This window comes from Aptenodytes forsteri, unplaced genomic scaffold (assembly GCF_000699145.1).
Source record: "Aptenodytes forsteri isolate BGI_AS27 unplaced genomic scaffold, ASM69914v1 Scaffold176, whole genome shotgun sequence".
In the NCBI taxonomy this organism is placed as follows: Eukaryota; Metazoa; Chordata; class Aves; order Sphenisciformes; family Spheniscidae; genus Aptenodytes; species Aptenodytes forsteri.
This window is the reverse complement of record NW_008794853.1, coordinates 1,143,709-1,160,043: the sequence shown is the minus strand read 5'-3', so window position 1 is coordinate 1,160,043 and position 16,335 is coordinate 1,143,709. Positions and strand designations below refer to the sequence as shown.

The following is a 16,335-nucleotide window of genomic DNA, read 5'->3' as shown; positions in this document are numbered from 1 at the left end:
AACTTGGAATAGTTGCAAGTATTTTGGAGGTCTGAATAAGAACTCAAAACAACACTGACAAATTGGCGAAATTATAAAATAAACAAGAGGCCACTTAACTGGGGCATCTGTGAAGTACGACATTTAATTAGGAGTAATCAAATTCACAACTATAGAATGAGGAATGATTGCTTACGTTTCTTCCATGTATCCGAGGGTGGTGGATCACAAATCAAACATGAATTAGTATTATCATATTACTGTAAAAAAAAAAGGAAGTATGCATAAATGTATAAGTACGCATATATCCTTTGCAGGAAATATGAAATGTTCCTTCATGTATCAAAACTGGTAAGATTTCAATAAGAGTATTATGGCCATGCTGTCGGCATAAGCAAGAGTGTTCAAAGGTCTAGAAAACCTGAAAACTTTAAGGAAAGCATTGAAAAACTGGGCTTGTTTAGAGAGCAACAGTTGGTAGGTAGATAGGTAGGTGTGATGATAATTTCTGAATATGTAAAAGCTTTCTGCAAAGAAAAAAAAAATCTCTTTTTCATGTTAGTTTACAGTTTAAACAAGAATTAATGGGCTCAAATTGCAACAAGGACATTTAAATTGGATACTAGAATAACTTTCTAACGTAGATAGTGGAATAGGTTACCTGGGAGGTCATAGAATCTCATTTTTTGAAGGTGTCTGAGAACAATCATCTGCCAAGAATAGCTTTCCTAACTAAGGCCAGTGGAGTACCCACAGTGGTCTGGCATCCTTTCAGCTGTATTGTCTATGTCTGCACATAAGCTCTTACCTCCAAGCCTGCAGCACTTGAAGAATATGAAATTTTACAGAGTTAATCTTGAGACCCCATGGAAATTATATTTTTTACTGCAGTAGTGTAGAAGTCCAATCACGGCCTGTAACTCTACTAAATAAACCTTGATGAAAATACAAAATTTTTTGTGCCCTCAAAGAAATCAGTTTCATTAGATGGTGAAAACACTACAGTTTTACGCTTCATACTGTATGTCTCAATTTCTTTTTTTTATACATTCCTGCTGAATTTAATAATGACTCAAGAATAATCAAATACATATTTTAGCCCTTACATCAAAGGCATTTGATTTAAATCCAGTCTATTTCAAAGTTCTGAAAAGTCCTTATGACTTTTGCTTGTAGATCCATGTCAGATGAGTTGATGCTCTCATGCTGACCTTTGAAATTTGTGTCTACATCACTGACACCTATGAAAAGATTCCTATTACCTTCAGTAGGTCTATCAAACTCATGAGAGAATCTCCTCCTGAGAAAATCTGTAAATACTACTGAAAAATTTGCAATCTAGACAAAAGCTAGTTCTGTGCTTGTAACTAGCATGTAACTCCAGTGAAGTCTCCGGAGTGTACAGAGATTAGCAGGGTAGATAAGAACCAAATTATGTCCCTGTTACCCAAGGGGTAATAGAACACGAGTATTAAATTCATTTGAAAGAAAAACAGACATTAAAATGTCCCCTTCTCCCCCCAAAATACTGCAGAGGTTAAAATATGCAGAATTGTTACTGAAAAATATACATTTTTCAACTTCCAAATACACAAAACACACTTAGTGAGAATAAATCCAGGATCATTGGTGATGAGATCAAACTGATAATAGTTCCAAAGAATTCTGCTACATTTGGCTCCAGTTAAATAGCGTAACTAGGTATAATCAAGCTAGTTACTGTGGATATAATGTAAATGTAGTAACATTTCTCCTCATGACCTCCTTTCAGCTGCCCCACTGGGGATATAATGGAGTGTGAGATTGCAAACAAACTTTACCAGAAAAAATTAATGTTTTCATTAATTATATGAATACTTCTTTTACTTTAACTTAGGTATTGTACTGAAGAGCAGTGTATCTCCATCATTCAAGTGCAAAACACTTAATATGTGTTAATTCAGTGCAAGTTTCTTATTTAAGCACTCTTCTCCTGCAGCTGCAAGTGTAATAATCAATTGAAATGGTCTAATATGGTGTTACTGTTACAAGGATAATATGACAAAATATATCTCAGTTTAATCCATTTCAACATAAAAATTAATAATGGCACGTTATGAGTATCGTCTCTTTTTTTTTCTTTTTTTTTTTTTTTTTTTTTTTTTTCGTGTGTTGTTATCCGTCTTTTTTGTGAAGAACAGCATTTTTTTGCCTGTTTTGTTTTTTTTTTTTTTTTTTTTTTTTTTTTTTTGTTACTGCTGTTGCTGTTAGAAATGGACTCAGCCTAGTTTTACTGGTGCCACAGTTTGGGTTACAGCAACTAATTTCTGTAGAAAGAATTAACTTAATTCTTCTCATCACTTTTTGGCATGGAAAACAGAAAAAAACATGTAACTCGTGTAAAAAGAAGTGGGAGTTGTAGCAGTGTTCGCACCACATTCTTACCCTCTAAGAGTTTGTCATCCACATGACTTAAGACACTCCACCTAACTCTGTTTGATTTTGAGCACAAATACTTCAGGAGATGTCCCATGGGAGAGACATATAAAAGACCGCTGCTCTGTATTAATGATCTCCCAGAAAATCAAGAAAGCAACTTTGGCTTTTCTTTGCTGTGAAAAGGAGCAATGTTTTAAGAGTAATAGAAGCATAATACGCCTTGGCTGGTACGGACTCACTGATCTGCTTGTATCAATGGCATGACACTGGTATATATGAGCTGACTATCAAGACCTAATTAAGGAGCCCTAACAACTTTTCTTGAGATTAGGGAGTATAATTCTCTTCATCTTACATATGGAAAATGATGTATGGCTCCTTTGCAACAGTAGACAATTAGCCTTAAAAGTCATGAGTCTTAACTGACTCTTCCCTCACATTTTCTGGGTTTTCCTAGATTACAGAGTTCCCCTAAGTTATAGCTCCTCTTATTTCCATCTAAGCACCTTGTGGTAATTGTCAGGCTAACATTACATATAAGTAACTAATGGAAGTTGTGTTTAGAATTTTCATTTAAATAACTGTCCATATCTTTTCTGCTTGGCAGTAGTTAGGCAGCTCCAGATATCAGAGGGGCCTTTGCTGCTACTGAGTTGGATACTACTGATGATGATGGAGTGAGCTGATTTTGGGAACTGTTGTGTTTACCCCCTCAGAGGTAGCAGGCTTGCAGTGCCGTATGTAACTGTGCATTCACTCTGTTGAAGTCTGGGTTTCAAGCCTGAGTGGTGATTAGTGCAGTATTGTTCTCACACAGCTGTAAGAAGCTCGGTGGATATTCAGATCTTTCACAGCATAGGTGAAGTTTTCTTAGTTTATATGTGCAACTCCATCCTTAGCACTGCTGATTTTTCATGCTGCAATTAAGAATCTTACCATGAAAATCTTACATCTGAAGGCTTTATCAGGTTTGGGGTTTTTTAATAATATGTGTCTATCAACATTTATATTTGCATTTTGATATCAATATGTAAACAAAATAATCCTCCACTTTCATCTCTTTATAGGTTTGGACAAGAAAAAAATTTTTAATATTATTTCTAATTTAATATGGTCCATTTTCTGAAGGGCTTTAGTAGATCTGCAACTTACTGTTGTTTATCTTGCAGTTCTCACTGAAGTCTTTCTCATATGCAAGGACTACAGACCTTGTAGCTGTGGCCAACCTAATGTTTCTTGCTAAGTAAACACAAAACCTCTGGTAATTGCACTGGAATTTATATATCTTCATATCAAAATTTATGTAGTTTATAGAAGTATAGAATTTTACACGTATTTAAAAATGCATCCAGGAAAGGCCACCTCTCCTTTCTTGACAATAAAAGGAGGTCTTTCACATTAAATTGCCTAATTTGAGGTTCTTCCTCTTCTTCACATGTATAAACTATGTCATCAGTATACTTCTCAATAAAAATCAGCTATTGCTTTTTCATGCCTGATTCACAGCCACTGCCCAGCTAACATCAAAGCCTCTACTTATAGTCACAGAACAAGCAACAACTTGCTCCCGAGTTGCACAGACCAGTTCAATGGCCATACAGAACAGCTTTTGCATCGTATGTAAAGCAGCCATTTTAAAAAAAAAATTACAGTGAAAGAAATTCCTCCTCATCTCCTGTGCACAATAAAGTCCACATGGTTCCACAGTCTGAACAGACTGCATTCAGTTTTCAGGGACAGAAAATCAGCATTTCCAGAAAATGCACTGAATACCAAGTTGCACTGTTGGCTTCAGTTGTTGTGTGATTACCGTAAGGATTTTTAAGTAAAGGAAAAAACATAGGGATTTTCCAGTACTACCCTGCTCAGGCAAAAAGCATAGAATGTATTTAAGAGGAAACTATTGCAGATTCTTTTTTTTTTAAGCAGGTAGCAACTCATCAATGTTTTTTTCCAGCTGATCTATTCATCACATTATTTGTTGGCTCGGTCTAAGATGTTCTTTACAATTTCTCAACACTTCTGCCCTTCCTGTAATTTCCCCATTGGTAGACCCTTAGTGACCACTGAGTTAGATGGGCTATTGTTCTGACTACTTTAATACCTACTTTAATATCAGGAGAAATGTTGGAGCCAGGCATACTACCTGCATAAACCATTTAGAAATTATCTGGTTGGAACCATATTTATCCTGTATTAAGACACAATGCCCAAACAACATGGCCATCCAGTTACTGTAGTAATAGCTGAAAAGGGATCTCTAAAGTCGCTATATAAGTTGTAGTAACTTCTACTACTCCCAAATCAGTATGCTCTTGGGCAGAAAACATAGCGATGAAAAGCTCTGTCTCCAACTATTGGCCCCTTGAGCCACCCAGTATTGCAGAAAGAGTTTGTTTTAAAGAAAAAAAATTAATCATATTTATTACAAACAGAGCAAAATGTTTCTGATATCTGAAAGACAAAGATAATGTGGCTGTTAGGGTTAGTCTTACTATATCCCAAAATGTCAACACACTTGCCAAAAGTGCATTTATCAGCTCAGTGCAGCCAAGAGATTTAGTTTATCTAAATGTCCTACAAGGAATAAATAGTTTACCACTGGTTTTGAAGATTGGGGTAAGTCTAACATTCTATTGACATATGCTATAGATTTAATTTAATGCTGTGGTTCAGATGTCTCTTCTGATAAATTTTAGTAAAATCTATGCTAAGAAGAATGGAGCTGTTTCAGTATTTATGGGGTTTAAAATGCAGGGTTAGCAAAGGAAACATTAATTGAAACAATGTTTGTTTATATTCTTGCAATGGTTTAGAGAAGAATTTTGCTAAAGTTTGTTGGTCTGTTGGTGCGAATATTAGAAGTTTAGCCTTTTTCAGGTTTATTGTCTTTTCTATAGTAAGAAAATCCTCTAATAAAGTTATTAAATAGCTCAATTTTTATTTTTTAGGCATATTGGAGATAACATCTTAAGTTAAAGTTATTAAATAGCTCAATTTTTATTTTTTAGGCATATTAACATCTGTAGAAATTGGAGTTGTGGCAGGTAAGGCAACTTAAAGGGAAGATTTTTTAGCGAAGTCCATTAAGAGCAACTATTATTTAGCCATGAACAAGAAAGGAAAAGTCTACGGCTCTGTAAGTATTTTTTTTACCTTCCAAATGGATTGCAGTAGTCGGCATAGTTCCCTCTCTTACCTACTGAAACCCTCCCTTGTCTCTGTATTACTACTGATTAGAGCTGAAATGAGCTGTTCATCAACATTCTATCCTCTGGTAAACGAGCAGCTGCCCTCTCTACAAGCTCCCTGTTGTTTGTTAAGCTCATATCATACCAAAGCAACTGCAGGGATTTATCATGCTTACTGCTTCAGTCAGGTTTCTTATTAATTAGTGGCCAAGGGAGAGGGTCCTGCAAAATCTAATCTTTAAGGCTGTTTTTCTCTGTTTTTCTGCAGTACAGTCACATTTAGCAGTAATTCTAGGGGGGATAAAGTGCACCTGAAATCTTGGAAACTTCAACTGATGGAGCAGACAGAGCAAATTATCAAACTATGACTTCCAAAAAGAAGATTTCTAGAGTAGCCAGCTTTACATTGACTGTATTAATTAATACACAAGATTATGGGCAGTACAGAGAGATATAGACTTATATGTCAGCAGATAGATAAAAGCTGAGCAGGATTTGGGTGTCATTTGAAAATTGTCCATATATACTCTATTCGTATTTGTGTAAGTTTGGGGTTACTGATACTTTTTTTGGGGGGGAGAGCAGGGGGGGGAACAAACCACAAAAAAACCCTCAACCCAACAAAACCAGTAACTCTCCAAATATTTTTCATAGGAAGCAATATGATCTATAAATCTGACTACTAAACTCTAGTGTACCCTCACACATCCACATGATTACACAAACACCAGATTGTTCTGGTATTACATCTGGTTTGGTTTGTAATTTTGCAACTTTTTGCCAGCTCCAGTGAGCCCACATAAATGTAAACTTATTCAAGTCATCTGCAAAGGTTATGAGCCAATCTTCAGATTGCTCAGTATTCAGAACATCCATAGGCTTTAAAGAGAGCAGGTCACAGATAGGTGCTGGGGCTGGGTTTATCCTCGGGTAATGTAGCTAAGCCTCCTACCTCTGCTGAAAATAATGAAGTAATGACAGTCTCAACTGAGACTCAAGGGGCTTGAAGTCATTTGGCCCTCTTTTTTAAGGAAGCATTTCTACGGTGTGGGTTTAGTTCATACAAACTATATAAACTGTCCTCCTTCATCTGCACTGTGGCTAGTCATTCCTGGTCCAAAAGGTTACTTCTGACTTTCTAAACTCCTGGGCAGTGTTGAAGGATCACATTAAGGAAAGACCAGAACAGAGAAATGTTTCTTAAACTCCTGTAAATGTGGATTTTAATTTCTAGAATTACACTGGTCAGAATACAGGATAAGCAGTGCTCAGTCCTGCACCATTGAGAGCTATAAGGGTATACTGAGTTGCTGACAAAGTTACCATTTGTCAGTTAAGCTACACTCATTGATCATGGGTGTGCTTCTGGACATATGTGAAGGAGTTAGCATAAATCACCATCTTCAATTCACATGTCTCAGTTTACAGCATTTAATTTAGTCATTTTTGACGGTCCATCCCAAAGCCTGAGATAAGTTTTCCTACCCAAGTTGCTAGCCACAGCTGGTGTGGTAAGAGTCCATCCCAACCCTATGTACACACAAAAGAAGTCAAAGCTGCTTTCATGTACCATAGGTGGAAACTGCTGCCATAAGATTCAGTAATTCATAGTGTATTAGAAATAGTCTTGACAGGAGGATACGAATGTGGAAAGCCTTTCTTTTAATTCCAGCTGAGATAATTTTTCAATATTCACATCATAAAATCACAACATAATGACTTATCAAAACCTATTCCATAATACTTCAGAGATTTCAAGAATGCTTCTGTTATTATTTTTCCCATCCTCCCAAGACTTGCAGTTAGACTCATATTACTACAGTGTGGCAGCTTGCAGATGGATATGAAAAACAGAACCAATAAAAATTGTAAAAACACTCTTAAGCATGTGCACAATAGACATTGGTGCAGGGTTATGCTGAAATTTGTTTGAAATGAGCAAAGCAGTCCTGGGCTAACACTCAGGACCCCAGCCAATAAGACTTCTTAACCACATCACAACATCATCTGTTCTCTCTGTATTATCTAAGAACAGAGATAAAAGTTTGGATTCAAGTACAAATCTGCATCTGGGAAAACAATTCAAGTAAGACTGTTTCTATGTTTATCAAAAACATTTCCATTTGACTGACTTTGGTTAGAATGAGGGAGCAAAAGAAGACTCACTGTTTGGTTTCTTTAACAAAATAAGCTGCTGGCAGATAGGAGAAGCTACTGCGGTTTAGAAATGATTGATGGTCACCTGCCTTCTTGATGCCAGAGGTGGCATATTACAGCAAATACTAAATTATCTATATATAGCTTTGTGAATACAGGCAGTATCAAGGGTCGTTTTGTAGAGAGTCTTCTCTTGATAGTGTCTTCCCCAACAGTCACTGTTCAACTAACTACTAATCCCAAAGTCAAAGAGCATTTTGGGAGCCAAATTGAGTTTGAATATGCGCAATTCTGTTAGGAAAACATAAGCATGTGTTCTGTGGTCTTAGCAGCAACTAAGTAAAACATTAATTATAGACCCAAAAATTCTTACTGTATCAAATTACTGAACATTAACTAGTTTAAAAATTCTAATTTAAAGTAATAGGAATGGAAAATACATTTTTTTTAACATTCTTATGTCCTTTTTTATTAATGTGGATACTTTCTATATCTTTAGATATATCTAAAGATATCTTAGATATCTAACGATATTGATCGTAATAAAACATAAAACATCCCTGAAATTCTTATCTATACTATGAAAATTGTTTTATTATTCAGACATATTTCTTGTCTTGTTCATAGACACATTAAAAATACCACATGTAGTTAGTATATCATACTCTGAGATTCTGACATGCTTCTGCCTGAGCTGTGAAATAACATCTTATTTTCTGAAATGCAGAACAACAAAATGCTAATTTTTTATTGTAATTTAAGTATGTTGTAAATGTCCCACTTTCAAACGCCTTCTAAATGGAATATAAGTAACTTGATAAAACTGGGATTTTTTTATATGTAGGAATTACTTGTTTGTGAAAACAAAGTATTCTTGTCTTCATTATAGAGAAGCAGATCTGCATAAAAGTGCATTTAACATTATAGCAAAAAAATAATCTCCCCCTACATGCTTCCACATGCTTGTATTTTTTATTCTTTCTAACAAACTGACAACTGGTTCTCCTTTAAAAATATAAAACCTTAATCCCTGGTACTATACACAAAATTGCTTTCAAGTTTATTTAGTCAATGAGATACAGGACCATACATGATTCTTTTTTAGGCTAAGCCACTCTTCAGGTCAGCAAAGTAAACAGGCCTCATATCCATTGCAACAATAGCCTAACAGTGATTTGCACCCATCCAAAAAAAGCCCTTTTTCATGGCCAGTGTGGTGTAAAAGATCTTATTTTAAATAAGGAATAGGCCTATGCCATGCATATTTGTTTAACATATGGTATCAATAGAATCATAGAATCATAGAATAGTTTGGATTGGAAGAGACCTCTAAAGGTCCAATAATCTGGTTCAAGATATTTAAGGGTTGTATTTATTAGAACTGAAATATGATGAATGGTTCCAAGATTGCTACCTCATACTTTGAGTTTATGACTGAGAATTTACTTTAATATTGTTGCTATATTCCAACACAGAGAAGTTGAATTTCAGCTGTGAGTGAATTATATAACTTCACTGCTATAATTATGCACTGAATAATTGATTATGTCTTTTGTTGGTTTCACTTTTTGCAGTTTAACTGATGTTGCTTTAAATGCTATGGACACAGTGAAACTTTTCTTTAAATACACTGTAGAATCCTAAAAGGGTGTCACATACAGAACACTGAAATCTTCCAAAACATTTTTAGAAACTATTTACCTTCAGTATGCTGCAACTCTGAAAGATTATGTTTATTCTGAATTTGTGTATTTGTTTTCTTCTTTTAACAGAAGGAGTTTAACAGTGATTGCAAATTGAAGGAAAGAATAGAAGAAAATGGATATAACACATATGCATCCTTAAATTGGAAGCACAATGGAAGGCAAATGTTTGTGGCCCTGAATGGAAGAGGAGCCACAAAGAGAGGACAGAAAACAAGAAGGAAAAACACTTCAGCTCACTTTCTTCCAATGGTAGTAATGTCATAGATGAAGGAACTATTTTATTGATGGAGTTGAACCAAAGGCTCTTATGTCAAGAATATTTGGTAATCCTCTTGAAAAGTAAATGCAAAGAAATAGTACAGACATCTGCTTGTTTGAAAAGAGAGCAGGGGAAGCCTTTGAAGGTTTTGTACTCATTGCTGGCACATGAAATACTTTTATTTAATTCGGTGTCATATCTTATACTCAAGAAACAAGCTGGATCAAATGGGATGGAAGTTATTGCCAGTGTGAACAATTTTTTTTTATCTCTGCAACAGAACTTAAGGGACATGAGACAATCTGTTGAATGATCTTCATGGGGAAAGTTATTTATGGAATACTAACTCATATCAAAGACCTTAATTGCTCATTCAAGCCTAATGATCCAATGAACAGTTAGACGCGCAAGCATTTACTGGAAGCACTTGGGTCATATGCACAAATAATGACATTTCTGGAGAAGCCTTGTGGAAGAATGGATAGGATTAAGGAATATAAGCAAAGTAGTGTAAAACTGTTCTAACAAAACGAATAGTATGGTTTGCTTGTATGTTCTAACTTCATTTCTTTTTATTTCTCTCTAAGTTATTTATTTAATAGGATGTTAAATATCTTTTTGATTTGAAATATTTTCCTCATTTGCTTCTTTGTTATTTTCCCTTTTTCTCAGTACTTCACACAGAGGTTGATAGGTTAAAGTGTCAAAACCTCAGAAGTACTCTGAGAATAGGTATTAGACAAGGCTTTAAAGGCAGAATTTAATGTGTATAATCCATTTTTTTCCTAAACTGTCTTGCACTTAAGCAAAAAGACCAAACAAGCAGTGCTTGGATTTATGGTATTGGGTGTCTCTATGTTGGAAATTTTTTTTTACTTATCAGCACTCAAGAACAAACTTCAAGAAATAATTTGTTCAAAGGGTCTTTCTGCTATTTTGAAATTGAGAGAAGGGGACACATCCGTACTTGGGTGTCAATGCAGCTGTGTGTATGTTCATCTGACTTTGATTTCAATTTGGAACTAAGATCTAATGCATTGCAATCAGCATGATATTCTGCAGCAAGCATTGGGCTGGAACCTAGATGTGGACAGCCCTGTTAAAGTCACTAAGATTGTAAATGTTAAAATTAAACTGTGTGTAATTCCCAAGTGTAAAATTTGGCCTCTGAAAGGTAAGTAAGAAGGCAACACAGTCCTGCACTCCTTATTCAGTTAATACTCCCATTCAGCACATTTTTCCTTGTTACCAGCTTGAGAATCATGGGCATATAGTGGGAGCGATACCTAAGTACGGACTGAGAGACAGGAGATCCAAAATCATGCTCATGCATTTATCAGAGATTATTACTCACATGTATATTATATATGAGAGCCAACCAAAAAGCTGTGCTGGTATCCAGCTTTAGCATGCCTTTCATATCCATCATAGTAACTGAAGGCTCAAAATACGTAATATCCAGCACATTTTTATGAAGTGTTACTAGTCCCATGGCTTAACTTGAGCAACTGCAGTATAACGAAGTTAAGCATAATATGAAGTCTGTTCAATTAAAGTTACATAATGTTTGTTTTATGTTTTGCTTTACTCTAATTTTAGAGAGCTCTGGATAGCTCACCAATGTAACCATATTGAGATTCATTTTGTTAGAGCAGATAAATAGAAAACAGTACATCAAACAATTTGTACCACTGTCTTCACATTGTATTCCACTAAATAAATAAATAAGCCTTTGCAGTGTCTTTAGTAAGAAACAAAAGTAGTATAATATTATTTTGTTCTAAATACTTTAAGTGATAACTATGAGATTATATTGATGCTGCAGTTTTATCTTCAATATTTCTTGTTGTGAAAAAGTTGGTTTTATTTTTATTGTTTGGAAACTGTATTTTGGTACAAAGGGGTTCCTTTCTTAATGTGTCTTTTTGAGAATGTTTAACCTCTGTAAAGGCTGGTGTTGTTGGAATCTTCTGTAACTTATTTAAGTCAATGTTTAACCAGCCCTTCAATCTTAATCTGTTATTTAAATATTAGCTGTTTTTTTAAAAAAAGCAAAAATAATAGCTTTCCCATAAAATACAAAATGGCCAGATTGTATTTCCTGTCCTTAAATAAAGTCAACTGTTTAAAAACCAGGAATTCATTGAGAGACAACAATTTAGCAGATAGCTGACATTGTATTTCGTGGTATTTTATCCCAGCTTGCTTATTCACAGATGAGAATTTTCTAGAAAAGGAAGTAAGAATTTCAGATTTTAAATGTAATTGCAGGTCACAGCAAAACTTAACTACAATGATAAAAGCAAGGTTCTGTTGTTTAAAATTTGTAATCGATAATTAAAACTGACAAGACATAATGGACCACCCGCAGTGAGCATTCAATGTGGGCTTGGGTGAATGCAGTATTGGATGACCATTTAAAGAACATTTGGGGTACAAACGAAATTCTCTTTTGACAGAATTACCTAGATGACTTGGTCAAGGGAGGGATTATGCATAAATATTATCATAGTACTCAAAATACCATGCTGCTCAGAGGCCAAAATCAGGAAATATCACTTTTCCAAAGTGAGTCGGGAGTCATTTGTGACATGAATAGTGGTTTCTGAAAATTAACCAGAATTAAAAAATCCTTGAAGGAATCAATGATTCCTGTGTGTTTGGAATACTGTAATACCCACTGTAGTGGGAGCAAACTGCAGACACACTATCTAGAGTATCACAGATCCTCAACCATAAGCTCTGTTTTCTGTCACCCTCAACATAACAGACTCCTGAGCAAAAGGAAAACAGGGAGGGATTTAAAAAAGAAAAGGGAAATAAAAATCACTGAGCAACAATGTATAACGTATGTTATATTTAAATAAAAACAATAAAATGTGGGGAATAGAGAATAAGAGTATTGTCCTTGTTTGTTTTATTAATCTGAAATGATACTGCACAATAAAAATAAAAAGGGAAAAGATCCGTTGTACTACAGGATGTGGTTTGGTGCTGTATAGCCCCAAAACAAAAATCACTTGAACATTTGTAAGTTTCTTTAATTTTTTGCATGTGTGAGTCAGCTATCTCCACACTAATAACAACCAAATGCTTCAGATTCTTCCTGTAAGTATTCAAATCCACCTAGTTTATACAGTGGAAAAAGCAATGAATTTAAAGCAAGCACATTTGATGAAAGAATGAAGGGGTTTAGGAAGAAGAACATGTACTCACATTTTAAAAATAAACTTTAGATATGGAAAAATAGTTACATTTTATGTAAGACTTCATTCAAGACATTTCAGGTTATAAAGTTCACTGAAGTTTAGTAAGCTTTAATAATACAAAAATACCAGTGTATGAGCACAACTTTGTAATTCATGCCCCTGCTGAAACTGATTGTCTCTATTCACACAATCAGTTGTAACTGCTTCAAGGAGTGATCTTGAAATTAGTGCATGAAGACAGCCCCTCTTTTGAAGTATCAAGTATCATTATTTACTCTATTAAGTTCGATTGTAGGGCAGAATTCATCCTCCTAATTTCCTATTAAATTAGAGAAAGAAAAGTACAACACATAACACAAACACATTTTCTGCTGCAGCTAGTCAATGTGTGATTACTGATGGTATTTTTCAGAAACAGCTCATTGACTGAAACAATTTCAGTGCAACTGCAAATAACAAACATGCAAAAAAACCATTGTTTCCCATCGCACTGTAAGCAAGAAATAGAATATGAAAAATTAATTGGTCTTGGACCTATCAGATTATGATTTACAGTTATGCTTACCTGCTCAAAATATTTGAACTTCATGTTTAGTTATATGGGAGCTTTTTCAGAATAAGTTTTGGGAATTTCTAATGAAGCACGATAATCTCAGATACCCGATTGATGTGTTTCCACTCACTAATCCCAGAAAAAAAATGTAGTATGTCCTTTGCCCACCCCAACAATACAAAGAAAATATGCTGCTGTGAAAGGCAAAATAAAGGAAGCATGACTAAGCCCCAAGTAACTGATACGGGAGCACTGATCTCTAAGTTACTGCAGTATACATGAGGAGAATTTCCGCTCCTGAAATTCCTCACCAGGACCTTTAGTGGTGCCACTGTATACTATTTCATTAATGCAAAATACTAACTCATGCAATTGAATAAATGGATATGCTGGTGGTGACATCAGAAATACATGTCCTATTAGACCCTTGTCCAAATATGAGGCTATGAGAATCGCAATATCTGAAAAAAAACCCACAGAAATTACCCCACTGTATAGTTCTGTGCAAAATATTTAGGGCACTGATAGTTTATAGATAATGTACCACAGCAGAAAAAACATAATCTATATTTATGTCAGAGCTCAGACTCTAAATTTATCTTGCAATAATGTGGTAAATGAAGAATCAAGATATTACAAGTTCTTTATTACTACTGAAATGTAAAGTGTGCATACCTTCAGTGCAGCCATTCATTCAAGCTCCAGATGTACCAGTTCACCATCCAAACTATTCTGTGGCTTGGTTTAAATTATGTTATATGATTTTTTTGATTATGAAACTGTTTTGCTAATTGCTCAATGAACTTTTAACCCTTTCATTTGCTAACAGTCTTCACAGAAGTCTGGGAAAAGGCCAAACACTGGTCTACACCTGAATTTGCACTTTTTTTCTAGCTATAAATAGCTGAAAAAACAGGTTACATTCAATGTTGTACATGCAGGAACTTGCCTTATTCAGTGAGGTGTGTCTGAGTGGGATGAAAAGTTAATCTCTCCGATCCATTATTTTCATGATGCCCAACTAATATGTATACTTTCTTGCATTAGAAATACTCTTGAAGTGTCACTTCCCCATATTTCCAAAATGTGCATCACAAAATTGTATGAGCACTTTAGCTTTCTCTTTTATCTCTTTTTATTTTCTAACAAGTTGAGACAGCACTCAGAAAAGGAACTGCCTTATCAGGACCCTGTACATACAATTTAACATTCTTTCCAAATTGTAGTTAAATAATCCATTCAGGACAATCAAAATGTTTTGAGCTTGGTCTTCTAGTACCCATATCAGTAGCCTTCAGACACAATTAACTACTTGAAAGAACTATTTTATTTATACTCAAAGACTAGTCCAGGAACAGCAGAATCTTGGAAAAAACCTCAATAAACAACTTATAGATGTTAGGGTCAATAGGCTGGGACCTTTCAGGCAATATTTTTAACAAATCACAAGAAAAATGAGGGTACTGGGTGTAAATAAAAATCACAGCATAAATATTCATGTGAGGTATTTTAAATTTTAAAATTTGCGCTAAAAATGTGACCTCAAATAACACATTCTTCATTTAATCTTTTTGAAAAAATATAGTTTTCAGTTTACTCTTATACTGCTAACTATCTGCAGAATATTTCTTGTCCAGTTATGGTAATTTCCTGTGATTTCTTTCTTCTTTTACATGTAGTGATGCCCCCAAACAACAAGATTCATAAATGGTTCACTGAGGGAACTTGCATGACTGATGTCTGCAGTACACTGTCATTAATGCCACAAACATAAGACTGATTTCTGGTTCCATGTAGAACATGACAGAGATCCAGTGATACTGTAGTGTTTTGATAACCCTTGGCTCCCCTGAAACTATCCATATACTTACCAGTAAATGTGCAAATTAGGTTCAAAAGTTAAATATGCATTGTGAGAATAGCTTGGCTATTATAACAACGACCATGCACAAAATACGTTGCAAATGAAAACGTATTTTTCTCCTTCTTTCCCTTTCCATGGTTCACTCAAGGAAAGGGAAACAGAAGGAAAGGATATGATATTGTTATTGTTACTTACAGTCTTCGTTGCTTTTCTTAATTGGCAGCCAATACATGACCTATGCTGGTCTTTGACTGGATCTTATTTTAGTGATGAAATAGAATAGAGATATCAGCAATCTTGTAAAAGAAGGGTCAGCCTCTTTCTCTTCTTTATGGTCAGCCAACTTGACTTACTGAGTGCTACTGATATAGCATACAGTTTATGCTCACTTAAATATAGATTAAGCTAAAAGATTCCAGCTTTGGAAGAAGAGATATGGCTCTGCTTATCCTATTAAATGAGTACTGTATCCTTTGCCTGACAGAGACGGATAAGATTTAATTCATTCATTTATTTAACTGATTGTTTCTTAAATGCTCTGAGCTGAATGATATAGTGTGAGAGAAAAGTCTTGCTGATAGCCATAATTATTACATTTCTATGGTAATTGGGAGATGCAGTGGGAAGGTGCAGTGTCAGGACATTTGAAGTACTTCAATACAAAGTCCTGCAGCAAGGTTCAGCCTATATTCATACTGAAAGCCACCATCAAGTTGTAAATGAATGCCTGGGCCTCCAGATTGAGGAAGTCAGTTATCCAGAAGCAATGGTAGGCCTTTTGCTCCCCTGACTGCTCTAGTGTCTTAAACATTCTCCACGCTAATGTCACAACAAACTTGAGTCTGATCACATGTACAGATGTAGAATGGGAGGCAAATTCTATTCAGTTAGAAAGTGACAGCGACCAAGTTTAAGTCACCTGCAGCAATCGTGTTTCTTCCCCTTCACTCTTGTAACATTTTCCCTGGACTTCTTGTCTGAGTCCTGACACAAATACAG

General features: G+C 35.1%; 1 protein-coding gene across 2 annotated transcripts in view; it reads left to right on the top strand.

The window, feature by feature from the left end:
* The window catches only part of FGF10 (fibroblast growth factor 10), a 64,546-nt gene extending 54,375 nt beyond the window's left edge, over positions 1 to 10,171 (top strand). Inside the window, exons 2-5 of one of the 2 annotated variants that reach the window (XM_009274549.2) lie at positions 5,349 to 5,364; positions 5,419 to 5,449; positions 5,480 to 5,536; positions 9,518 to 10,171. In XM_009274549.2, coding sequence (XP_009272824.1) covers positions 5,349 to 5,364; positions 5,419 to 5,449; positions 5,480 to 5,536; positions 9,518 to 9,715 — 302 coding nt within the window. In that variant the 3' untranslated portion in view covers positions 9,716 to 10,171. Of the gene's footprint in view, positions 1 to 5,348; positions 5,365 to 5,408; positions 5,450 to 5,474; positions 5,537 to 9,517 lie in introns of both variants that reach the window. The other variant, XM_009274550.2, reaches the window with a different exon arrangement.
* Positions 10,172 to 16,335: the final 6,164 nt, after the last annotated feature.